Genomic DNA, 26530 nt, shown 5'->3' on the forward strand with positions numbered 1-26530 from the left:
GACCCGGTGGTGGGGTGGGGGGAGACGCTGGGAAAAGCGCCCCCTACAGGCTACTGGCCGCGTTGCTGCCACGGCTGCCCGCAACTGTTTGCTGCCAAAATACCTTTGCCACGCTTGCACGCTGCATTTCTCACGAATGCACGGAGGCTTATGCTACCTTTCTGTCTGAGTACTTCGATGGGGCTGGTCCTGCAGTTAGTATGTTGTTCCTCCATTTCCTCTTGTGGGACTATATTTGCTCTTCAGGAGTAGCTCAATGACTGCTTCTAGTATCTTCTGGTCTGTAACAGTTTCTCAGAGTTTCCTGATCAACTATTTTGTAATTCCTAGCATATCCTTCAGCGGAGACCCGTCTGATGTTATTCTCTGGGTTAGAATGGGTAGTGAGTTTGGGGGGAGGACCACAGAAGTGATGTGCCCTTCTCGTCATATCATAGCAAGGGGGCAGTTACACTGTCAGTGTGACTGGTCATTGCTGATACTACCCTTGGTCTTCTACGTAGGCAGCATCGGTCAATTATTTCCATTATTAGATTTACTCCCCCATCTATCTTTATAAGCACAGCCCACGTTTAAGGTGTGTGGAATTAAGCTTATTTCCCTTAGGAGAAAAGCTGCATAAACTACTGGAAATTCTGAGATTTTTCTTTTCTTCTCCATTTTTTTCAATTTTAAAATATCAGTATTGACTCATTTCCTGTATTCTTCTTGTTACAATTAATACTATAGTATTTATTTTATTGCTCCAAATTGTTTTAGTTTTAACCTTGGACGTTCTTTCAAGTTGGCTCGTGTGTCCCTGTGACTTTCCTTTTTTAAGCACAACTTTCTGGCTTTGCTACACCATAGATGCTCCCGAATCATCTACTGTATTTCCTGTTTCAGCCCTAGAATCAGCCATTTCTCCTCAGAAACCTGATTTATAGTATCCAGATACTAATAACTGGGTGTTGGAAGTGCTCAGGAGCCAGGTAAGGTGGCCCACATCTATCATCTCAGCATTCTACAAAACTGAGGCTGGAGGATGATAAATCTGAGCCCAGCTTGGGCAATTTAGCAAGACTCTGTCTCAAAATTAAAAAAAAAAACTTTTTTAGAAGACGGTTCTATAGGCGCAGCTCAGTGTGAGACTCCTGGGTTTAATCCCCAGTGTTGCGTGGGGTGGGGGATGCGGGGTCATCAAAGAGACCCTCAAATTGAAGTCTATTTGGGCTGAGGGAACTGTGCTATTACCACATGGTGGCATCACTGTTACTGGTTAATCAAACTAATCCAGCTAACATGGTTATTGTTTTCCTATTGCTGAGGTAGCAAGTTACCACCCCACTTAGGGGATTAAAGTAAATTTTTTCTCAGCCTGGAGGTCAGAACTTTGAAATAATTTTCATGGGCAAAAGACAAGGTGTCAACATACCTTCAAGAGGTTTTAAGGGTAGACTATTTCCTTGTCTTTCAGGTTGTGTTGGCTATGTTGCTTAAAGTTCTTGGCTTCCTCCACCCTCAAAGTGCATCTTCTGAGCTTGGCACAGTTATGTAAGCCTATAGACCCAGCTACTTGGCAGGTTGAGAAAGGTGTCTTGAGCCTAGCAGTTAGGGGCCAGCTTAGAAATACAGTGAAACACCATCTCAAAAAAAAAAAAAAAATCCAACAAAACAGATGTAGCGCATCCTCCAATCATCCCACTGCTACCTTCCTAACTGTGAGGTGCGCTGCCACACACTTGTAAATCCCACTACTGGGGAGTGTGGAGCAGGAAGACTGCTGTGAGTTCAAGGCCAGCCTGAACCACATAGTGAGACTCTGTCTGAAAAAACAAAAACCCAAACAAACCAGACAATAAAAATGTTTCTGTGACTACCTTAAACCCCATCCGATAATGGAGAATAATTTCTGTTTCTCAAAATCCTTAATCACATCTGCTAAATCTTTTCGCTACGTAAGTTAACATTCTGAAGATTAGGACATAGATATGTGGGAAAACTCTAATAAGCAATTGTTAGGGTAATTTAATTCTTGAATCAGTTTCTGGTACATTTTCATTTTATTATAATTATTTTCATCGAGATCTAGTCTTTTCTATGTGTACTTTGAGATTTCCATTAATGGAGATTTATGAGTCTATTTTTGGTTCGTTTTACTAATGATATTTTTTTGTAACTGAGTTCTCTTGTAGCCACTATACCTATTAAATTCCAATTTATTTTTCCAGTACTGCTGATCAAAACCAGGGCCTTTACATTGAGCTACATCCCAAGTACTCCTTTTTTAAAAATTTGAGACAGAGTCACAATAAATGCTTAAATTGCCCAAGCTGGAATTGAACGTGTAATCCTCTTTCTTCAGCCTCCAAAATATGGTATGTCAACATATCCAGTTAGCTTCATCAATTTTTAACCAGGTATAATTTTAGCTATTTTAAATTTTAATTGTTTCTGCAGATTACATTTATTAAAACTGAATAAAAGGTGAATTTGTTAGTAAGAAAACTGTGAACAATTTCCCTCTGATAATTTCAGTTTTCTCTAAATAATGAAAAATAAAGTCTGCCCTTAGGGACAAAACGTCCTGCTCCAAAAGAGGATGTGACTTGGGAATTTGGTAGAATGACTCGTTTCACTATCTTAGACACTGGTCCTGGTCCTCAAATTCCACTGCTAGAGACCTGGGCTGCATGCAGCAAGGAATAGACACTTCTTTAGGGCCTGTAGGCAACAAACTTACGTTAAGAGCAGACTGAGGAACTGCTTGGCCTCTTATGCTAATCCGAGCCCTGATTTAACATTAATATAGTATAAGGGAAAATAGTAAGGGGAGAAAAGAGCTGTCTTCCACCTAGAGAAACAGATCAAAACCATCTGATCTTGGCTTTTCTTTGGTTTCTCCTGCCTTGCTCTAGGGAGGCAATATAGGACAGCTCCTCTCTGGCTGATGTCTTATTAACCAGTTTCAGGGGCAAGTGAGCCACAGAAGGGTGAGTGCAAACACAGCCCACCGTAGGGCAGTTAGTTTCTCACTTGCAGGCAGGGCCAAGCCATATCCCACACCTTGCAGAAAACTCAGTGTGAATCTGAAAAGGCCTTCGCAAGAGCAGGTGTACAGTTAAGGATAGGAAGGCTGGCTTTCAGATTAACAGTGACTTGAAATATAAAAACCCTAAGAACTTCGTATTATAGCATTAGGTGACTCTACATTTAGACCTTAAATTTTCAGAAAAAAAAAGCAACTGTAGCATTATCCATGTGATTCCTGGATCTTTGAGCACCATCTCTCTGAACTCAGGATACTGCCAGCTCTCTCTGAATCATGTTAAATTCGAGCTCATTAAAGTTCAATCTAATGTGACTGTTACTTTCCCAAATTTGGAAAGGAAATGAACAGGCAGGCTCACTCTCACAGGAAGAATTTTTAAAATTCCTAGTTTCATTTTTTTCCCAAGACTTCTCTTTTTGTTAATGTTGGTCTCTCTTTAGGAATGTTGATAATGTACCAGGCCTTATTAGTGAAAGATGCCTATATATTCCTTCATTTCAAGGAAGATTTTAAGAAAAAAAACGCAAGGTATAGTCATTTAATTAGGTTTGTTTTAATAAAGTACATAGGAGTTTACAACTCAAAACAATTACTCATAAAACTATCAGATACATAAGATAGATCACACCAAGAGTGCAATAACGTAAATCCAATAGTCTGAGAATAAGAGGTATTGCAAAAATTGTTAAGATGGACTGTTTCCCCAGTCCTTTTCCTTGTTCACAGCCCTTGAGATTGTGCATTTCTCTTTTCTAAGACCTGATGCTCTCAATATTCTTTGTATCAGGACAGATTCCCTTACTGAGTCAAACCTAGTAGTCACCAGAGTTCACCTTTTCTCCACAGCATGAGCATGGTCCTTGTCCTTTACTGTCCGGTTTCTAGTCTCTAAAAGTGACATTAAATGTTCCCTCATTTAAACTAACATCTTGCAGATCTTGAGGCATCTGGTCACTACTGCCCTCTAAACGCTACCAATGAGTCCTTCGGATCGGACAATCCCTACCAAGTCTCACCTTGCAGATCAGCTTACTTGGGTAGTAGGCTAAGGCAGTGAGGAGCCAATTGCCCCCATCTCTATTGAAAACAGCTCTGGTTCTAATTTTGAGTTTTTGGCAAAGGGAGTTGAACGTAGTCGTGCCAGATACTTCGTGGTCACTTCTCAATATTCTTTGGATGCGTTTATTGGGAGTGCAATTAATACTATGCAAGCAAGCACGGGGATGCAAGTGCAGGCACACAGGCAGACACACAGCACACTCCATTCACACTCCTCAAACAGGAATCTTTGGTAGATTCAGAGACTACAACTGATTTTCGTGAAATGGCTACACTGTATCCCTTCACCCCAAAGTCTAATCTATCCCTTCTTTTCCACTAGCAATTAAACATAGGACCTTTTGCATGCTAGTCATGTATTTTACCACTGAACTACACCCTCAGCTATAAAGCAACTAATGTTGGTAAAAACCATTTCTGCAATTCCTTGCCTTGTACTTTTTTTTTTGTTTTTTGTTTTTTTTGGTACCAGGGATTGAACTCATGACCTTGTGCTTGCCAGGCAGGCGCTTGTGCCACTGAGCTGTATCCCCAGCCCATCATATAGTTGTTTTACAATGCAATTCAGAGAACACTGACTTGATTTCAAGAATATCATTACAAATGCAAAACTGTCACACCTAAGAGTTTGCTGGGATATAGCTCAGACTAAATTTATGGAATTACAAATTATGTCATCATTGGACCAACCCATGTGTAGTTAACATTTAGCCCCTTTTACCAGTTAGTCCAGAGTCCCTTCACACATAAACTAGGTCCTGCACTCTAGAGCACTCTGGGGTGAGAGAAAGGAGGAGCTGGGTCTCCACGGAGTAAGGGTGGCATCTAGCTAATCAATCTTGCTGTTTTCTAGTCAAGAGAAATGAGAATGTGAGCCATTTCACTGTTATTTGGTGAGATTGTCACAGGCTGGACTGAAACTTATACTATTTACTGTAACAAGGGAGCCAACTAATAAAAATAAAATAAAACATAAATAATAAGACAATGTTCAACAGTACATCTCAGCATCCACTTATGGATATGGTAAAAACAGGGGAATGGTGAGTGCATAAATGATATTGGTATAAGACCTCCTAGGATAGAACAAAAAGTTTCTGACTGCTTTTTATTCCTAACCATTCTGCGAGATTTTCATTAACAAGTCTTTAAGTGTTCTGATGGTTAGAAAAACAAGTCTTAGTTGACAAAGGCAATGGAAAAAATATTCTTTTTTTTTTTTTTTGTCTTTTTCATTTTTATCGGTACCAGGGATCGAACTCATGACTGCCTGCTTGCAAGGCAGGCGCTTATGCCGCTGAGCTAAATCCCAGCCCCTGGAAAAAATACTGATTCCACTTAAAACAGTCAGTTTACTCCTTTAGACAAGGACTGGAGGATTGGAATCTGAGTCTGTTGTAGACATCCACAAGGGGCGCCCGCCATCTTTTTCTGTGATGCTTCTATGGACCCCTCATCAAAATAATCTGCATTCCAAATTTCTCAGATAGAATTGCTGTGTGACTAGTGGCCATTTCAGAACTGACTGAAATGTGTTCTCCAGTTTCAACTCCAAAGAGATGGCAGAGAATAATTTTTTAAAGGACAAAAGACTTCATTTTATTATATCCTTCCTACTTTGCAGAGTACTGCATCTCTCTTCTTTGATTTCCTATGATAAAATTTCCTATTTGATATAATGTATACAATTACATAATCTGACATGTTCTGATTATTTTTCTTTATAAAAGAAAAATACTAAGTTTTTATTATCAAGTCACTCTGATGATTATATGTAAAGCTACACTTTAGGTATCAGTGAAATGTTCACCAGGTAGTTGAAAATATTGATGTGTACATATTCTAAAGCTTACTAAACAGTAAGCCAGTAAGATACTACTATCTTTGTTTAAAGTTTAGAAGTCTTTAGCTACCAGATTAAACTCAGATACAACCTGCTCCTATAAACATACATATCTGCCTACATATGAGATCTGCCAACAGTGATCTTATCAGCTTATCAGCATTTTCCTCAGTATCAAATTCTGTTTTTTCATCTTTGTAATTTAACCATGGATTTGGAGCTCAAGAACTGTATATAAATCCAGTGAAGAAAATGGTGAAATATGGCAGCTACCTTCATTAATTCAATAGTACCTGTTATCAGGCATTATTCTTTAAGAGTTCATCAGTGCATGTTGTGGCTCACTGCTCTAAATATATGCCTGCTCATTGCTTTCCACTGAAATGGTTACAGATTCCTGTACTTACCAAATGTGTAAATAACACACAACACAAATTTTAAAAATAGTATTTTGTGGACCATGTATTTTCTTTTTCCTTTTAAATTGTTACAGTATAGATACTGGAAACATGTATTGCTACTAATAGATAGCACCCCGAGCACTCCTGATTCCCCTTACAATGAAATTTTTCAGATTTCCAGATTCAGGAAGACCCCTAGTAAGGGCACTTAATTTTTAAATAATAGATTTACCCTGTATGATCCAAAAACAACCAGTAGTAAAACCCTACCTTAGTACTTGTCTTCAGAATTCACCATTATTAATAATTAATGTACAAAATGTCTTCATGAATCACTGAGTAGAAAAAAAATAGTTACATTCATTTTCCTATTCAAAAAAGGCATGTAGTTTCTGCCTATTGTAGGTTTCCAACAGAGTAAAAGAGGGATATAAGCCCATGCTTCCCAAATGATTCTACTACATAATAAAATCACTATGATTCCATTCTGATTTGTACCTTGAGAATTAAAACGCCCACTTGATTGGGAGGAACAATCAAGAAAAAACATCTTGGAGGATGGTTATGAAATAATCTTGAATATTCAGAAGAATGAATTAGGATGCCCTTCCATTTTTAAGAGTTTTTCTTTCTTTCTCTAAAGTTCTTTTTTAAAGACAAATATATGCTATTCAGTGTGTTCTTGAAATCCTTGACTCAAATAATCCTCCAGACTAAACGTCCCAAGTAGCTTGATTACAACTGTGCATCACAGACCTAACAAGAATTTGTGATTTCAGGTGAGAACACTCCCTGAGTATTCTCTTCCTCTTAGGCATGCCTTTGAGGATTTCACTTGATAACTACCATAAAGAGTTTAGGGTGCAAAGGTCCATGCACATTAGCCAAACCCTTTCAATGGAAAGACAATTTTCCATCCATTGTTATACAGAAAAATAAAAAATAATAATTGAGAAAGCAAACTGTTAGAACAAACAGGTTTCATGTATGGTTGAGACCTTGGTTGGGAAACCACTGCTGGTAGCTCTGACCCAAACTTAAGTTTATATTTTAACTGGGACCCTAGCAATAGATGGAAATTAATTTTTAAAAAAGTGTTGGGCTATGGAGCTCAGTGATAGAGACCTTGCCTAGCAAGTGTGAGACCTGGGGTTCAATCACTAGAATTGAAAGAGAAAAAAAAAAACCAACAACAAACAAACAGGAGAGAAGAGGGTGGGGGAGGGGGGGAGGGAGAAGAAATATATGAGTTTTGAAAAGTATGATTCTTACTTTAATGTCAAGATCTCTGAATTTTATTTTTTGGTTCTTTGGAACAAACCCAGGGCTTTGTGTATGCTAAGCATACGCTCTACCACTAAGCCTCCCCATCTTCAAGAGAACACCTAATCAATTGTAGTGGAGCGTGGCATTTAGGCTTTTGGGATGAATTCCCAGTAATTCTTAAATTGCTAATCTGGTTTGGTACACAACTCCTTCAACCGCTCCCATTAAGGAGAAATTGCTAACATTTACTAGAAGCTCTCAAGTTGAAACTTGATGCAGCAACTTTTTCCATTAAACTGAACTTTCTCAGCAAAAATCTTCCCATGGGCACATAAGTTTGATTTTAGGGCACTAAAAATAAAGCATATGAAAAAAGATAGCAATGACTCAGGTCTTCCAGAAATAAAAGACACTTTCAGAAACATAAGCCAGTCACCTGTGTCTGCCCTACTTTAACATCTAGAGAGCATACAGAATGTAAAGTTTATAATCACTAGCTGATTCAGCTATTTTCCCTTCTTCCAGACAAATTTATTTAGTGTCTCAGATCTTTCCTCAAAAGGGAGCAAAGAAAGGTGGCAAGGACAAGGGACAAAACAAAACAAGCAAATCTAGTTTGTAGCTTAAGACTCACGATTCTATAGTGACTGCATTGTGTTCTTGTCTATTATTGTGAGGAAAAATAGACAACTTTTCATCACAAGGTAAATGCAATTTGTACTTCTTCTCCCCCATACCAGGGATAGAATCCTGGGCCTTGGGCAAAGTAAACAAGTGCTCTACCTTTGAGCTACATCTGCAGCTTAGTAAATAGAAGCTGTTAATAATAAGGAGCAAATTCCAGAAAAGAAATCTACTGTGTAATCTTAGTCCCAGCAAGGTTTTCCTACATCTTCCAATGAGTTTGATTCCGTTGAGAATAAAACTAAATAAAAACATGGTTCAAGTCAGTTAGGTCAGTAGGCAACTGCCAGTAAATGAGTGATTCAACTACAGAGGTAGGTGTGATGGGATAGGATTTACCTAAAGGAAAATGCTTCCTGTACAACACACACACACACACACAGCCTATGCATCCATACTAATTTGAAAAGTGTGATGTGGGGAAGTCCTTGCCCAGATGATTGAATATAAGCACAGTTCTCCCATATGTGCACATTTTTACCTAAGATAGACTCTGACGCACATCACACTCCCACAGACGTTTATGCACAAGGGCCAGCCTGGCTTGCACAGACTCCGATGCACGAAATCCTTCATGAGCTGCTGGTTCTACAGGAATGATTAGTAGCTGCAGTATTACACTTCCTCTTGATGCACAGGACTTCTATATTGCTCTTTTTTTCTAGAAATCTCTCCTTTTAAAGAGTTTTAAATCAGGTCCTGGAGGAATTCTTCTTGACTCTTCAATGAACATGACTCAACAGGAGCTGCAGGAATTAAAACTATCAAGAGTTTTGGCCCCTGGGGATCTGGCTAAAGTATTCCTAGATTAAAACAGTTTCTGGGTTTAACACAAAACAAAAAGTAGAGTTTTTGGTGGAGGTGGGAGGCCTCTATGAAGGAAATAGAAGTGCCTGAAAGGCCAGAACTCAATAGAAACAAAAGAAATAGGCGTAACTTAAAGGAGCTTCATCTCAGCATCTCTGCAACTGAGATTGCTGACTTAATGATTGAAAGATAATAATTGGTAATATTTTTTCTTGGGAAGGCTCAGGAAGGAGTGGCGTGGGAGGTATTGGTGGGGTGGGTAGAGAGAGAGGCCTAAGGCTCAGGTACTGCTCCTAAGGTTTCTGCTTGCCTGCTTTGGAAGGAAAGGGTGCTAAAGCAAAAGGATCAGTAGCTGGCAACTCTCGAGTCCTGGAGGAAAGGGATGTGATGGAAACAGAGCCAGCTATTGACTGCTTATTGGTCTGTGAAACAATTTTGTAGGCAGCAATGGGCTGGACTTCTGGACTTGGCTCATCTTCTGGGCTATAGTGACGTGAATATTTGGATAACGATTGGGGGCGGAATGGTTTGCCAGCCACTGGTCCTGAGATGGCTTCTTTAAGGGGCTGAGGTCCTTTGTTTCTGTCATTAGAATGGCTTCCAGGTTCCACGGAGGATCCCGTGGGAGAGATGCTGTCAAGATGGTCTGGGGCTTGCAAAGAATGGGAGGGGAGGTTAGATTGTTGCACAAAACCAGCCATGGAATACTGAGCTTGAACGCAGGAAAACCCTGCTCTCTCACGGCCTGAGAACAGAGGGACATCCCCTGCCTGACTGAGGAGACTGGCCTGTGCAGGCAGCTCCTGGGAGGAGCTCTGGGCAACTGGTAATTCCTCCATGCTTTTCTTCTTGGTAAAAGGAGCTCTCAAGAATACATCCACCTCCTCTGGCTGGGAGGGAGTCACACTGCCCTTGGAGACAAATGGGGCTTTGGAGAAAATGTCCATGTCATCAGCTGGAACCCTTGAGCTCCTAAAGGGGGCTGTGGCAAAAACATCTGGCTCACCAAGACCATCAGCAGCTAGCTGTGGGCGGGCCTGGAACTGGCTCTTTCTTTCACCTCGCACTGCTTTTGCTTGTTCAGCAGAGACTTCAGGCTGTGCGAATGGACTGGCTCCTCCCAGCTTCCCCTGGGGAGGTTTGCAGTTCTCGTCCTCCTCTTCGGACTCCAGGAGGAGAGGTCGAGACCCACTGCAGTCTAGTATGTCTCCCTCCAGGTCAGTCCCTTCCTCTTCACTGCTATGGAAAGAACTGTTGCTTGAAGGGCCATCTCTGGCCAAGTAGTCAGATTCTACGTTGTTTTGAGTCTTTGCGGCAGGTATTCTCGAGGGGTCTGGATACAGGGGAAGGCCTTTAACGCCCGCTGAGTCTTTAAAGTGCTCTACAGTGGTAACAGGACGGGGATTGGGCTCTCTCTGGAGACCTAGAAAAGCATAAAATGCAGAGTTAATGTGTAGGTCATTTTAACTCTTGGTGGAACACTTAATGGTCAACTCGTGGCAGAAACAACGTGGGGCCAAATAATAGATGTTGAAAATGGAAAAGGAAAAAATAGAAAAATAAAAGTCAGGCAAAGGAAACTGCACACAAACTGCAACACAACCAACCACTATCTCACAGTTTGGAACATGAAAGGCACAATATGCAGGAAAGGAGATGGAGATGTTAGGCACACAGACATTCAGCATTACTATACAATGCTCCTACTCAAGGGGCCAGGCACAGACACCTGCTCTACCTGGCACTGGCTCATAATGCAATTAAAAAACCCCAGTTATTCATCTCCACAAAACCATGACAGTTCTGGATTATGCAGAAACTTTGTCTGGGAATGAATTCAATTCAGTATCTGGCCTCTAGCCATCTGCTCCACCTGCAGAGGGAGACACTTTGTAAAGAAGCAGAGCATCACGGCTCAGTAAATCCAAGTTTGCTTGATAATTTATATCACAAGCAATACTCAAAGAGCACCAGAGTGCACATGTACAAATACTGAAGGTACTGTCTAAGGGAAGGATATGGAATCAAAATCACACTGAATAAAGTCACCTTCAGTTGGAGTTGCCCTGTAATTTTGTTTTCAGTCTTCTAAGTCAGCAAAGATCTCTTCTGCTTAAATGAATCCATCATTAAGATCTTTAAGCAGAAGTAAAATGCATAGTAATTACAGAAGTATCAGAAAACTCCAATATACCAGTCTATAGCTCTTGAGGTAGAGGTGCCTCAGAGTGCTCTGGCTTTTAAAATCAAATACACAATTATCAGAATGCAAGAGAGCTTACCTTCCAAGAAATATTAGCAGGTTAGAAGTATGTCATTGGGCACATGTTAGCAAGAGGGCAGGAAAAAGGCATATGTAACTAAGCAAGAAGAATCCAGACAAAGGGTGGTGGGGGGTAAAGTATCATTTCATCATGGGCTCAATAAAGAGATACCAATGGAGTTCCCCAACCCATCGGGATTAGAATATTTGGTACCATGATTTACAGCCAGATGACTCAAAACATCTGTATAGGTGGAAATTCCATCATCCCCTCCCACAGCGGCCCTCTCCCCTTCTATGTGAGCAATTTCTCTATGCAGCAATTTCTACTAAAAATTATCCCCTGCTCAAGTTTCTGCTTGAATTAAGCACACAGAACACAGCAAAAAGACATCAAAGTCAGTTTATTGGGAAACCAGTTAGTTAGAGAGATATTACACTGTAAAGAGAATGCAAAGAGAGGTCTGAACATTTTATAAGATAAGGTATAAAAATACTGTTTCTCTGAATCCTGTAACTTTTCAGCAGAGTTCTTTTAAAAACAGTTCTGACCTTAAATATTGTTTTCAGAACTAAGCAATTTTTTCACCCATTTTAATTTCTCTTTCTAATAGGTAGAGTGCATTCAATGAGTTCCAAATTCAAATTTTAAGTTAAATTCTATATTGGTGCAAAATGGCTTTCTGAAGAACATTTTAAAAATGTGATTTTAAAGAGAATAAATTTCTCCTTGCATTAAAACTTTAATAAATACAGTTACATAGTGATGCAAAAGCACCAATCAGCTTACAGGAAACGAGAACATCTCCCCCCAGGAATAAGTGTGGAAAGACACATCCTAATTTCTCAGGCAAGCGTACTGATATCAGATCTGTCTTGGTGGTACCCAGAAGATATTTCTGAGTGAAATTCAAATGAAAAGGAGGAAAAAAATTTTTCTAAAATAAAATTCACCATCTTCAAGTATAAGAGGCCACTAAAATGCCTTGTATTACTTTCTTGTGTATCAACAGCTAGACAAAGTTTCCATTGCCAAAATTAAGGCACATGTTAGCAAGAGGGCATGTTAGCAAGACGACAATGTGTCATCTTCCAAAACTATCCTGAAAGTTGATGTGGGAGTCAAAATATCTTTTAGGAAAAATAAATGGAAAATTCAGTTTTAAGCCAGTGACTAACTCTGGCATCGTATGGATCAATAATCAAAGTGAACATTATTTTAACTAGAGTATTTTTTTGAAACTTAAATTGAATTCAGTCCAAAAACTTGTGTACAGAGTCTACCAAAAAGAAGTTGGTTTGACTAAACTCAATTTAAATTTCCCCAAATCCAAAACCAAACCAAAACCAAACCTAACTGCACTCAAAATGGTGTTCATGTTGATTAATGACCCACATGATTTCAAGTCATTGGCTTGACTAAAGTGATTCAGGAGTGCTTGGGATGCCTGCAGTGCTAAATTCCATTTTGAGAACTGTGAAGTCCCAGGTGTTTGGGTCTAGGAGTGGTCCATATCCAGAGTCAGACTGGAAGAACATGCCTAACCCATCAAGACTATTTCTGTTAAAAAGAGGACTTCTGGTCAAAGACCATTTGGAAAGCCCTTCGACTCAGACAGTCTAGGGCCTTCCTGGTGAATAATGGGATAAATCATATTTAATAACAACAACTTTCAAAAGTTCACACGCACAAAAAACCACAATTATAATGTCTAGCTTGAAGGGAAAACTAGTCTCCTGACCTTCAAAACAGGGACTAGAGCTATTTCTTTTCTCTCTTCCAGTATCAATCTGCCTTTTAAGACTGGAAAAGTATATTTAGTGGATCTTCATTATGAAGCCTCCGAAGCGTTCCAGTCTTTTGGGAGGAGTTGCAGAGTGACTGATGCAAAGAGCACACACTATAACTGCTTGTTGCACTTTCCAAGCCTGCCACTCCAAAGGCCAAAGAAATGCCAGAAAATATGGAGAAGCCCAGACATTTACATTCCCTTTGGGAATTCTGGGAATGGTTGCCGAAGAAACAAGGTAGATAAAAGAGATTTCAAATAACTGTAAACAGAACATAGACATGAAGTCTTGTTAGCTGTTAAAGGTCTTTTTTGTAATACGTGAATGTGTTCTTGGGAAAATGTGTTTTTAGGGTGAAGAGTCATTGCATATGAAGGTAGCCTTGTACAAACAGGAAAACCTATTTGATGTAATTGTCTAATAGCAATGAAGGGTTTATATCAATTTAACCTCAAGTCTTGGACTGGTTCTTTTGGTGATCAATCAAATGCATAGCAGATAATTTGTGACCACAAAACTCAGGCCTGTTCTCAGGGTCCTGGCCTCAGAGTCTGGCCTCACAATCTATACAAGGATCTTACTTAGCATAGAGCCTAAGTTAGGCATTTTGTTATAATTCTCTCAAACTGGGTCATGGCTCTTTTTATTTTTGACTTAGCACATCAAATTAAGAACTCAAAACACACTTTTTTTCTTGCCTTGTAGGACTATGTGCAAGAATAAAGCACACTTTTTGTTATTTACTTTAGTGACAACTCCATTTTTGTCTATTTTTAGGCTCCAAGTTACACAGATTTCAATAAAAACTCATGTGTTTCAGGGAATAGCAAAGAAGTCCCCAAAATACCTAAATGACTTGATAACTGGCCTCACCAGTCCCTGCTGACTTCCAAAGCAACCAAAAATAAGTGCTGGATGATTCTGGATGGGCTGATTCGGGAAATTTTATCTGATTGACAAAGTAAGGGTCACCAGAATGGTCTATAGAATTAAAATTCAAAGACTTGAATTTCAGGCAAAATGTTCCTTAATTTTTTCCTCCACCCCATGAACTGAAATAACAGTTAAAGGGAACAGCAAAGACATAATTCTTGTCAATAACTTAAAGATACAGAATATTGAGAAACTTTTTCATGTAGTTAGTAAATACAGGAAGCCCAACAGCCCTTTGCAGAAACTTCAAAAATGCAACATCAGCTGAAATTCAGTCTTAGAACCAAATCAAAGAATTAAGGGATATACACTAACCTAATGATTTTCATAGCTTATTGACTTTGAAAATAAATGTAAGCATTTGGTTCTACCATATGTAGGGTAGCTACAGTGAAACTCACAAGTGGATCTGGGCCATTAGTGGCTGTAGATGCTGTGCCTCTCAAGCCTAAAGACAATTAACTAAGAGCAATTTCTCACTGGGCACAGTTGTTCTTCTGAACCTAAAATGTTCACTTAAATAAGCCTGAGTATACTAAGATCAAACTAGAGAAGAGCAGCTGCAAATTTGCCCTGCAATTTATAACCCCAGGTCTGATCCACGCAAACGCAGGCTCATAGGTGTTTTGTTCTACATGACCATGAGAAATTTTATTCTCCAGTGTGGCTATGACTCAAATGTCTTTGGTGTCTCTCTCACATGTGTCCACATTTTTCTTGTGCACTGGTATTTACTATCATTCAATAGTGAGATTAAATTCTTTCAGCAAAAGTAGGTTTTCAGCTCAGGACAACAGTAGCTATTTCGAATTATTTACATCTCTAAACATCATGCTCTCATTTGAACAGATAAAAGTCTTTATTCCCCTGTATGCTTACATAAGAAATTTGTTTACAGACTTGTTATTTATACAATACTTGCAAAGCAACGCTCGAATTTCACATTTTTACTGCATAAGATAGCTTCATGTACATCTGTTTGCTTTGTCTTCTTGGGGAGGACAGGTTAAAGACCTATGGTAAACATACATTCACATGACAATGGGGTGTGCAACAGGGTAGAGTATACTCACAGGAAAAGAGCAAATTCAGGACACTGCGTCAGAATGAGAACCAAAAAGTTTAGCAACTACCACCACTTAGTAAATTTGCATAGGTTAACATTACCCATGGAGCCTCCCTTTCCCACCTCAGTGAAAGCACTCCCTAGAGAAACAAAATAGAATCTCGTTAGAGATTATTTGAAGAAGAGGCCATCCCAGACTCATTCCACTTCAAAAGACCCAATCTATCTAACTTCAGGAACATTGCCAGTGTAGAAAAAAAAAGGTTAGTTGTTATGGGTAAAATTATTCTCTAGAGAGGAACAGAAGATAGTTTTGCAATATCTGGAATATTTCAGTAAAGATTTCATTCTAAGTTTTCTATGTGGTAGTAGTTTTTGTATTCTGTTGGGTAGCCTCTTACATGCCCTAATGTAGTATCCTGGACAAAGCTGTAATTTTTTAAATCCCCAAACCCAAAGTTAGTGGCTACAAGACCCTGATAATCTTACAGACTGAGAAGGTTAAGGACTCACAGAGATGAAAGAGAGAGAGAGAGAGAGAGAGAGAGAGAGAGAGAGAGAGAGAGAGAAGAGAAAAGAGAGAAATGAAAAATAAACAATCGACAGGAGACTCTACTTTAGCCTAAGGTATCCATGGCATTCATTTGTTGAAGTGAATGCAGATCCCTCGGGGTTCTTGGCTCCGTGGCCCCCTTGTTCCCACAGCACTGCTGAAGACAGAACTAGGTACTCCTGACCTTGGGAAAGGTTATATTGGCTTAAACCAAAATGACCGACTATCTGTCAGAGGAGCAGGAAAAGAGCATTAAAAACAAAACAAAAATACCATGTCTTGAAAAAAACGGGTTCTCTTTTAGAGTTTGTTTTCCTGCAGGTTTTTAGCAATCTAAATTCTATAATCCTGATCAGGAAGAACCAAGTACAACATCAAATGACACTCAACAAAATGATACCCTGTTTCAGAGGTATTGGGGGAAAAAACTGCCCTATTTTTCGATTTTCTAGTGCACACTAAAGACTGGGCAGTCACTGAAATTCCCTTATTCATAGTATTAAAGAAATTAAGACCAATCAAGGTCACTTTTTATTACACAGCCCTCTCTGAGAATTTTCTGTGGGTTCTTCTCTTTTTACCACTGTCAATAATAACCACTCTCCATCTTACAGGGGCGATTCTGCTTTTTGGAAACAGCTAAATGTTTCTCAGAAACAGGAGTGGTGAAATAAGTGGATCAAGAAAGAGAACACATTTTAGATACTGAAAGCAATACTGATTAGATAAAGCAACTGATTTTCTTATACCTTACTAGCTTCTTTGATGTTATTTCTAAAATCAGGAGTTTCAAAAACAACTTCAATGACAGCAGTATTATCAGGATAAGTATTAACTTTCAAAGTAAAACCAGGTGCTTTTGAATGGAACAACATTCAACTTGACATCAACATTTTGATATGTCTACTATAGAAATAATTATAATGAGGAGTGTTTTTTTAAAACACTGTAATCCCAGCACTCGGGAGGCTGAAGCAGGAGGATCACTGTGAGTTCGAGGCCAGCCTGGGCTACAAAGTGAGTTTGAGGCCAGCCTGAACTGCATAGTGAAACCCTGTCTCAAAACAACAACAACAACAACAACAACAATAACAACAACAAAAATGGATTTGAATTTGGTAATCTCATTATTCAAATACTGTGAGGCAGAAAGATGTTTTCTGGTATAGTTATTACTCTTACACATTTGAGATAAAAGCAAACAAAAAATACATGCATATGGTACTTGTTCATATTTAATTACAGATCCCTAATCATCCTTTTCTGATCATACATTTTGAAAGAACAGAAATCTTCTGATAGTTTTATTTGAATCGATAGGCAGACGTGTGTGTCTGTGCATGCATGTATAATATTAAAAAAGAAAAATAAAAAGAGGAAAATCTGTAATCCAAAACTCTGAGATGATGTTGGCTTCTAGTCACATAACTAAGAAAGACTAACCAGGTGAGTAAGATGCCTGTTATAATTCACCAACACACAAATGCTGCTACAGTAACAGCAGGAGTACAGAAGACACCTGAAGAACATCAGAATTATGTAAATCCTTCATAGTTCCTCTAAACATAGTGATATCAGTGTAGGACTAAGCTTCTATAATCTTAAAGGCCATCAGTCCACATCTACTGCTGTAGACGTAACAGCAGCTCCCAGCGGTGAAGTGCCTGCTGAAGTCACACCGTCTGGCAGGGTCAGGACTAGCTACCAGGCGCCCGGGGTTCGTCTCTCATCACCCCGATTTAATCTAGCTCGAGTGCCGCACCTGTAAAATGACGGCCTCAGACGAGCAGATGGTCTCTGAGGGTCCTCGGTCAGTGGTCTACCATTGCTCTCACACATATCAATAAGGCCTTTTTAGCTCAGGGATGATGGCTATAAAGGAAAGAAAGCCCTGCTTACCAAATCACTCGCATATATTCCTCAAAAAAAAAATAGTTCTACCCTGGAGACTGTACTCCTTTTTTTTTTTTTTTTTGGTCTTTTTGGGACAGGGTCTTGCTATGCAGTTTAGGCTGGCACTGAGCACTCACATTGTAGCCCAGGCTGACCTCAAACTTGCAAAGATCCTCCTGTCTCAGCCTCCCAAATGCTGGGCTTACAGGCATGTGCCACCATGCCTGGCTTTTTAATGAATTTTTAAAAATTAATGAATTACTTTTGTACCACAGATTGAACTCATGACCTCATGACTGCCAGGCAGGGGCTGTACCACTGAGCTATACATATCCCTGGCCCCTAACATATAATTTGCGGGGAGGGGTACTGGGAATTGAACTCAGGGTCTTGCGCTTGCCAGGCAGGCGCTGTGCCACTGACCTATATTCCTAAACTGGTGCTGCACTCCTATTAAGAATAAGCCTGAGGCGTTTTCCTGTCATTGCTTCTGCCATTGTCTCTGCCATAGTTGGTTCATTAACCGTCTCCAGTAAACTTTACTGAGCTGAATGACTAGGTAAGATAGCTCAATGTAATTATAGATAATACATGAAAGGAACAATTTAGACACCTAATTTCTAAACTGTCCTCTTCATGGTTTTAATTAAATTAAGAAACTAGATATTTCATTATATTTCTAACATATGTATGAAGAAAAATCAAACAGAAAAGCACTGAACTAAGACATCCTTCTTTAAAAATAAACATTTCTTTCATTTATTTATACATTCTATGTCTAGTAAGGAGAATACAGCTCTGACCTGCAGCAAGTTTTCTGTCCATAAAGAAGTGAAGCAAATCCTACTCCCATCGCTACCCAATCACACAGAGCTTTGCACGGACATATTTTCTCTCCTCAGCAGGAAGCTTGCGCCTCTCTCAGTTTTGGGAATGGACTGTTCTCCTAGCAGAGGGCTTGCCTCATCAAGTCTTAGCTGGCACAGGAAGGCTAGAAAGTCAGAAGGAAGATTGAAAGGTTCAGACTTTTCCGCCAGTGCCTTACACGGCTGCTCTCACACTGCAGCGTTTGTAGGATCTTTCTGCTGTCAAACTTTCTTTTTTTCCCACCCTTAAAGTGCAAACGTGAGGAAGAAGAAAAAACAAAAGTACTAGATAGAAAACAAGCACATGGACTTGGAATTTTATTTGTACAAACCCGATCAACCTAGACTGTCCCTTTTGATCACAGACAATGGCACTCGAGGCAGAGAACAAAGGGGTTCTCTGTGCCCACTTCTTTCTCAAAAGGATGATTTTATAAAAGTGCTTTCCAGGTAAAGAAATAAAATACACTTTGATAAGTACATACACAGAGGGTGACCATGAGGCATGTTGTCATGTCAGTGCAGGGACCTTTATTTACTTTATGAACAACAGTGTAAGGTTAGTGAAGAACTATGCTTTGTTTGGCTTTGTAAAATCTAGGAAAGCCAAGGAAAACCAGCTGAACACATTCTATTGACTGCAGCCTTCAACTTAAACATCAGAGAAAAAAGTAAGCAGCCGCAGTCAATTTGTGTCCAGCTTTTCAGCACACTTTTTCTGATTATCTGGAAATAAACAACATGCTTATTCTACAGAGACAGAGGACCTGCTGAGAGCTTATATCAAGACACACAATCTACTCAAAATAATTCCGTATTTTACACTGTAGGATAGCTGCATGATTTTACAAGGGAAAGAGATCAAAACCCTGTACAGACACCTGGTATCAGACTTGAAACTCCAAGTGAAACAGAACTATTCAGTGTCTTCATTTATACACAATTTACAATATTTGATTCAAAATAAAAATCACAAGAAAAATACATCTGTTTCTGCTACAATTCCTTCCCCTCCCCCAGCCACCCCCCAGTGAAAAGTCTTCTATTAAAAGGTACCATATTACCACCACTGTCTTATTTTGGTCTAATTCCAAGAGCCTGGCTTGGGCCAGGTAACATGAAAAGGAATGGCAATACTTGGGATTTATATAACATATACATTTTATCCAAGGATCTCAAGTACTTGCAGTCACGTCTCCAGATCTGAGAAATCGCGATTCAATGGAAGCCAGAAAGCTGGACGAATGCTGGGCAGGTTGCATGGGGTGTAAATCCCTTGGCTAAGTCTATGGTCAAACAAGGTCAAAGTTGGTTGACTAGAGCTGGGTTCAGTTTCTCTTCTCAAATACATACTATCAGTCAGTTTTATCCTCTCTGAAACCCCACACCTATCTCCAGGATACTGCCTGGACTTAAAACACGCAGAAGTAGCCTTGTCCTCAGGATAATGTATCAGGATAAAAAGCAAAAACAGGGAAACACATTCATCAGCATCTGGCCAAGAAGACAGAGGCTGGGAGGATTGATTTGGGAGGCCATTCCTAGCAAGAATGAGACAAAGGTGTCAGTTCACTAGGTTCAGTTACAGTTAAGCTTTTGGTGGAGTCAGTTCTAGCAGAGGTAAAGCTCATGGCATCTAGTGCTTGATTCAAGATAATGCTACTGAAGAAGGGCAATGAGAAAACACAGCAAACTAACACGGAGGAACTGGCCAAGGAGTATATCTGGAGGGCCAAAGTGATTTTTTTTCTTTCCTTATCATTTCTATAGGAGAAGGCAAGGGGTTAAGAGAAAAGGGCTGGAGGGCCCCTTATTTGCAGACTTTTTTTAAAAAAATCATTTTTCTCAGAATTCCGTAATGAAAATGTGTATTACGGTATGAAGGTTACAGAACTGCATCTGCTACTGGGTCACGGCTACAGGTCTATGAGCTGATCCACCAGCAGCAAAGACCTGGCTAGGTTGGGAAGACTGGACTCAGAGCTCCCACTGCTGTTTCTAGAGTGCCCACCTGGAAGTGGAGAGATAGGAATTCAGTACAAAACACAGCGTTAAGGTTTTGATGTGCAGAGCAAGCAAAGGAGAAAAAGAAGAGGAAGAAAGAAAGAAAGAAAAAAAAAAGAAACCTAGAGAAGCAACATTTTACATTTGCAATCTTGTACGTGTTAATTTTTAATATGTAAACTAGCTACCCGCCACCTCCCACCATAAAAGTACAGGCACTCTGAGGGCACCACAGTATGGGCAGGACATCTTACAAAGATGATGATTTTTTTTTTTTTTGGATGATGCTGTTTTCAAACCAATACATATTTTGCCTGCTAGCTGTGCACTAGCTTCTTGTTAACATCAAGCCATCTCCCAAGTAAAGTAAGTTTTTGGTATTTTGGTACTGGGGATCAAACTCATGACCTCACGTTTGCCAGGCTGGCACTTATACCCCTGAGCTAAATCCCCCACCCCTAAAGTACGTTTTTACTTTAAAGAGAAATTAGTAAGACTGCAATAAGAACATATTTTCAATAAGTGATTCTTTGGGAATTTATTGTTTTATGGTATATTCAAATGATTTTAACTTTTCAGAGAGGAAAAAAGATGTTTTATCAATGTCTAGAAGATGTGGCTGATACCAAGGCACCACTTAATCTCTTTGGGAAAAGTATTTTTCACAGATTGGTCCAATCATGATTAAAAATACGTTAAATGCTTTTGATATATATTTTTGGGTTTTCAGACTGTAGATCACTTTATTTTTGGCTTGATACTTTGTAAACAGCATCTTTTAGGCAAACTAAATATTTCTTTCTAAATAAATTCCAACAGCAGGCTTTAAGATAACTGTACCAGCATCTCCGTCTGTATCTATACCCATCTAGCCAATGATGACTGAAACTGTCCCCAACATTCTTCATTAAATGTTAAATTCCCCCCTTACTTCACCTTGCAGATTAGGAATATTACTATTTAAAAGAGCTGATATCTATCAAACTCTTTTTTTTCCCCCCGAGTTCTTTCTTACCTTGTGGGTTTTTGGTTATCAATACAGGAATAGGGTCAAACTCATCTTCTGTCACCTTTTCCGAGCCCTCAGGGACATCAAAACCTGAGATGAGATTACTATCTTCTGCAGCTTTATACAAATGCACACACACAAGCAGAAACAGAGGCAGAGATTAGCAAATGAGAAAACAGGAAAGAAGGACAAAGTTCCCAATTGAATACAATCTCTAATCTTCTTTAAGGTGAAACTACTTATTTCTCTGAGTTGAAATAAAACAGCAAAACTGGAAAAATAGAGATACAGAAAAAAATGCCTTGGAGTTAAGGCATTTTAAGACATAAATAATTAGGAAGATTATTGAAAGAATTCTGTCTACTCTTTACATGAGCATTATCTGTAGTTATTGTAAAGTATCTCTTCGATGTCATTAATTGACAAAGAATTAGTTATTTATCTTCTTTATTGAGTGAACAGAAGCCTACTCAAAAGCAGGGGTGAGACAAAGGAGGAGAACTAATAGATCTTTAAGAAATACCACCAAAAGGGCGGGGGTATAGCTCAATAAAGCGTGTGCTTGGCGTGCACGAGTCCCTGGGTTCAGCTCAGCTAAAACAACAACCATAACAGCACAAAACCTCAAAACTTCCAACACCGTACACAAGGAAAACAAGATACTTATGGAAAGGAATCATTATCCCATAGGTAGAAAAAAAAAAAAAAAACTTCCAAACACCTTAAGAGGCCTCAGGGAATGTTGGGATACAAGAACCCAGACACTGGGTCCTCTGGCAGAAAATTATTATACTATTTTCTCCATTCCAATTAAAGCTACCAGCAAGTGCTAACTGAACACCTAGTTTGCAAGTGAAGATTCTGTTTGATTACACACTGCTGCTGGCACACTACTACCAGATATAACTGTTTAGATTACTTCTTTTAAACAATCTGTTTAAAAACAAATATTTTAATTGAAAGGTAAAAAACAAAAACTCAGCTATTACCACTAGAAACCATGACTTAATTACTCTTAGTCCTATCTGGGAAGTCTCCTTGAATTTCCTTCAAAAATGCTTCAGCTTGTTCATTTCTATACATTTTCTCCTTCCAGAAGAGGACTTTGACTGCCCAAGCACAGAAATAAGTTTAATAAATGCCTATGCACACAGAAGGCCAGGCACTGTGCCTATCACTGCCACAAAATTCTTACTGACTTCACTCAATTAAAGTTACCTTCGTCCAACAGAATTTCAAACCAGAGTTAGCAGCAGTCATGGGCTGGGAGGAGAAGCAAGAAGCCAACCCGCCCTCCTGTGATGCAGCCGGCATGTGGGCCAGGAGACAAGGAGTACACCGCCCCACCCCTTGTCAGCAACTGGTTTATTCAGGGGACTACAGATGAGATGACAACAACTGAAGTTAAAAAAAAACTTAATACTTGTATTGTTTAAGTGACTGTGCAGGTCTAAAGCTGGTAGTCTAAGCATCTATTTGGAGGGTAACAATATGCAATACAGCAACTGCAGGTGATTTCCTTCTGTCTTGTTTTTGAAATGCAATATTGGTCTGTTTTGTATTGTCCCATTTTACTGTTTTGTTTTATTCCCTTTAAAATAAATAAATAAATAAAAGAATTTCAAACCAATATTAATCTAAGACTAAGAAGTGAAACCCAATTACTAGATTAGAAAGAGAAACTCAGTTACTAATCATGATTTAAAGATGAAGTAAAATTAAAAACTTTCACAAGTTCAGAGCACAGACTTACTAATACTTAGTGGTTAGTCAACTGTCTACTTGGCCGATTGTGAAGGCACACGGCTCTCAGGAGTAACACGCAACAGCTGCACCGCCGTGCTTGCCAGAAGGGGGTACCTTCACCAATTTGTTATCTGAGGCTTATTAAACATTTTGAGCAGTATTATAACACAGTGGCTAAAAGTACAAACTCAAGTTTTCCATATAAGCGGTTAGTTGAAACACTACTAAAAAAGACTGGGTACGAGAAACACTCAGGAGTATTCAGCTGTTCTCCTGCAGGGACACATGTAGGCCTGACATAAAATTTACCTTTATGGGCTGGAGCAGAGATTGCTAGAGGGACAAACTCTTCCAGAAGGTCAGCAGTAGGGTTAGAAAGCAGAGAGCAGTCAAGCAGGGAATCTTCCCCAGTGAGAGAATCTGAGTCCATTTAACAGCATCCCAGGTCAATGATGAATTAAATGGCACATACAACAACATCAAGAGATTAGATCTTAGCTTTCAAATCATTGCATATACAGATTGTGTATATAAGCCAAAGCAGGAGGAAAAAAAACCAGAAGAAACATGTTAAGCTCTCTGGGTTTTCATTCACATTTTTCTATACTCCTCTTAACATTAACATATAAATATAGAGAATTTTAAACTCAGAAGTTAATTCTTAGACAAGCCTGGGATTTGTATGGCAGTAAAACTTTATAACAATTTAGTTCCTAGCAAATGCAATTTGAGAAAAAGAAATTTGCAATTAGAGAGTTTCACTTAAACTTCCCCAAAACACTCAGTAAGAAAGTTACTATATGATAAGGTATTGAAACTTGATTTAGGAGTGTTGTTACTAGTAGAATATGAAGAGACTAAACAGTATTCTCTAAAAACCTACCAGATTTCCATTAAATATGCCTATTTCTAGTACTTATTAAATTTGAACCTCTCCTTTGAACACATAATCTTTCACTTAAAGCAGGAAGGCAATATTCGGAGGCCACATTTTAAACAGGGATTGTTTCCTAGATTTTCTAGGAGAAAACATCCAAGTGAGGATGAGGAAAAGGAACCATATTGTCTTTTGGGGAAAAGTTTTTCACTTTGATGAATTTACACTCACATTTCTTGGACCTCTATTACTATTCCAAGTCAGATAAGCAGACACTTTTATTAAAGTAATTATGGACTCAATAAAAATGAAGCTATTCAATGGACAGTTAAAGAACTCTAAGATTGAATTTTGAAATTAAGGTGAAGGCAACATTGGACCAAAGGAAGATTTCAGCTTTGCCTACAGTCTAAGGGCAAATCACCTCTAAATGATTAAAGTATTGTGTTCGGAAAAGAATGTCAATACGAGGCAGGTAACACTGAAACTGTTAGGTAAGAAAGCCTGCTCAGCAACCTAGGGGAGTCAAAGCAGCCTCACAGCTCAGCAGAGTCCTTCATCAGTAGGTGAGGGGAATCTACCACCAGAGAAAATCCTGAACAAAGAAGTTCTCTGGTCACTCTAAAAAGAACATGGCTTCAAAAAATACTCAAAGGAAATGTATACTCAGCATCTAACAACCAGAGCTGTAAGAACTTCATGCATCCATTCCAGGAGGAACTAAGAAGACTGCAAAATATCATCTGCCACAGGTGGAAAAACTGGCTCTGATCACAGTGACCAGTCCCTTTAGCGACACAGACACCTGACTGACCTGTGCGGTTCGAGGTCACAGACTCCGTCTGAGATGGGAGGCGCTGAGCAACTGGGGGTTCCAGTCCTGGTATGAGACTCTCAACAGCAACGTCAGCTTTTTCTTTTACAACAGGCAGTAAGAAAGGAGAGGAAAGGGTAAGGAAGAGACATCAGAAGGTCCTTCAGAAAATGCTGTGAAAGCTTTCCTCTATAAGTTTCTAAAATGCCAGCCACGGACAGGTAAAAAGCATGGTCTTTTTTTTTTGTGTGTGTGTGTGTGTTTTGTTTTTATGGGTACCAGGGATCGAACTCACGACTGCCTGCTTGCAAGGCAGGCACTTATGCCGCTGAGCTAAATCCCCAGCCCAGTTAAGTGGTCTTCTTTGTGTTGCTTTGAGTGTCTGAGTCTCCCTGCTTGGGTGTGCATGCGCAAGGTTAACTGCACTGGCCAATTCAGAGATCAGTTCTTACAGAACCGGTGGAATGCAAGCCACCATCACACAGCAAATCTCCATATCAGACAAGATTGGGAGATTTTTTTTTTTTTTTGGTACCAGGGGGGATCAATCTCACGACTGCACACTTGCAAGGCTGGCACTTATGCCACTGAGCTAAATCCCCAGCCCTGGTGATTTTCTTAAGGAGTAAATTTGAGGTAAAGATCTTCTAATCCATCCTCTAATCTGATGCAAAAGCCTCTGCTTCATCCCAAACTCCATCTCATGATGTAGCTGGGAAGGATTCTGTACCATGTGATGTCTTTCAGTTGGTGGTCTTTCTGGAGGCTCCTGGCATTTCTGAGCTGTAGGACATTTTGTCCAAAACCATTAGACCCTCCTAGAGTGCAGAGGCCTTGGATGTTTTACCTGTCTTGTTGTTGGGCATCAGCAACTTGTCCAGGGTGGGCTCAAACCTGCAACTCTGCTGCTTCCTACTCCCAGAGTGGTGGGACTAAAGGTACGTGCCCCCATGCCCGGCTATCAAACAACTTTTTAAATGAAGATTTTGCCACTAAATATGAATTTTTCCACCTCATTCGAAATCACAGGATAGCCCAAAAGGCATAAATTATACTTTTGCGCTGACAGAGAGCAAAGAAAAGCATTTCATTAGGAAGTTAAACAGTGGTGGCTTCTGGGCTTGCATGACACAGAACTCCAACACCAGAAGTGCTTCCACTCCTTTCCAGTTCTATTCACTAGAAATCTGTAAACCAGGAGTTTATCAATCTAAAATGCACTGACTTATCATGCATGACAGAAGAAACAAAAATGACATTACCAATCACAGCATCGGAAGTGCTACCAAAAGGATCTGTCATAGGCAAGAGGTCAGGGAGCAGAAGAGAGGTGTCAGGAGACTTGAGTCCCTCAATTAGTTTTTCTAGGTCAGGCAGAGAAGAGAGAGCAGAAGTGCAACGAGTCGTTAAAGCCATGTGGACCATTCACTGTTTTCAAGGCAAATACATTTTGAAGGCCAATATTTTGTACAGGTAAGCCATAAAAATAAATGCTGTTAGCATGTTTTAATGATACATTTTCCACATTCAAAGTTTAAAAAGGGCTATTTCCCCAAGTGAAGTGGTCACTTTGTAAAAACATTCATGACGCTGCCCTGTTTGTTTGCTTGTTTTTAATTTAGGT

The 26530-nt window shown here is 39.5% G+C and overlaps 1 protein-coding gene across 5 annotated transcripts in view; it reads right to left on the bottom strand.

Moving 5' to 3' along the window:
• Nucleotides 1-3564: 3564 nt before the first annotated feature.
• Nucleotides 3565-26530, bottom strand: part of Aak1 (AP2 associated kinase 1) — a 166694-nt gene continuing 143728 nt past the window's right edge. For 2 of the 5 annotated variants that reach the window (XM_063229549.1, XM_063229547.1), the window contains one exon: nt 3565-10514. In XM_063229549.1, the coding sequence (XP_063085619.1) occupies nt 9385-10514 (1130 nt within the window). In that variant the 3' untranslated portion in view covers nt 3565-9384. Of the gene's footprint in view, nt 10515-14915; nt 20468-21475; nt 21587-23524; nt 23636-24906; nt 25009-26168; nt 26271-26530 lie in introns of those variants that run through there. The other 3 variants (XM_063229545.1, XM_005003363.4, XM_063229546.1) reach the window with 3 other exon arrangements.

The sequence above is a fragment of the Cavia porcellus genome, unplaced genomic scaffold (assembly GCF_034190915.1).
Source record: "Cavia porcellus strain 051 isolate PalLab524CR breed Dunkin Hartley unplaced genomic scaffold, mCavPor4.1 scaffold_18, whole genome shotgun sequence".
NCBI classification, from domain to species: domain Eukaryota; kingdom Metazoa; phylum Chordata; class Mammalia; order Rodentia; family Caviidae; genus Cavia; species Cavia porcellus.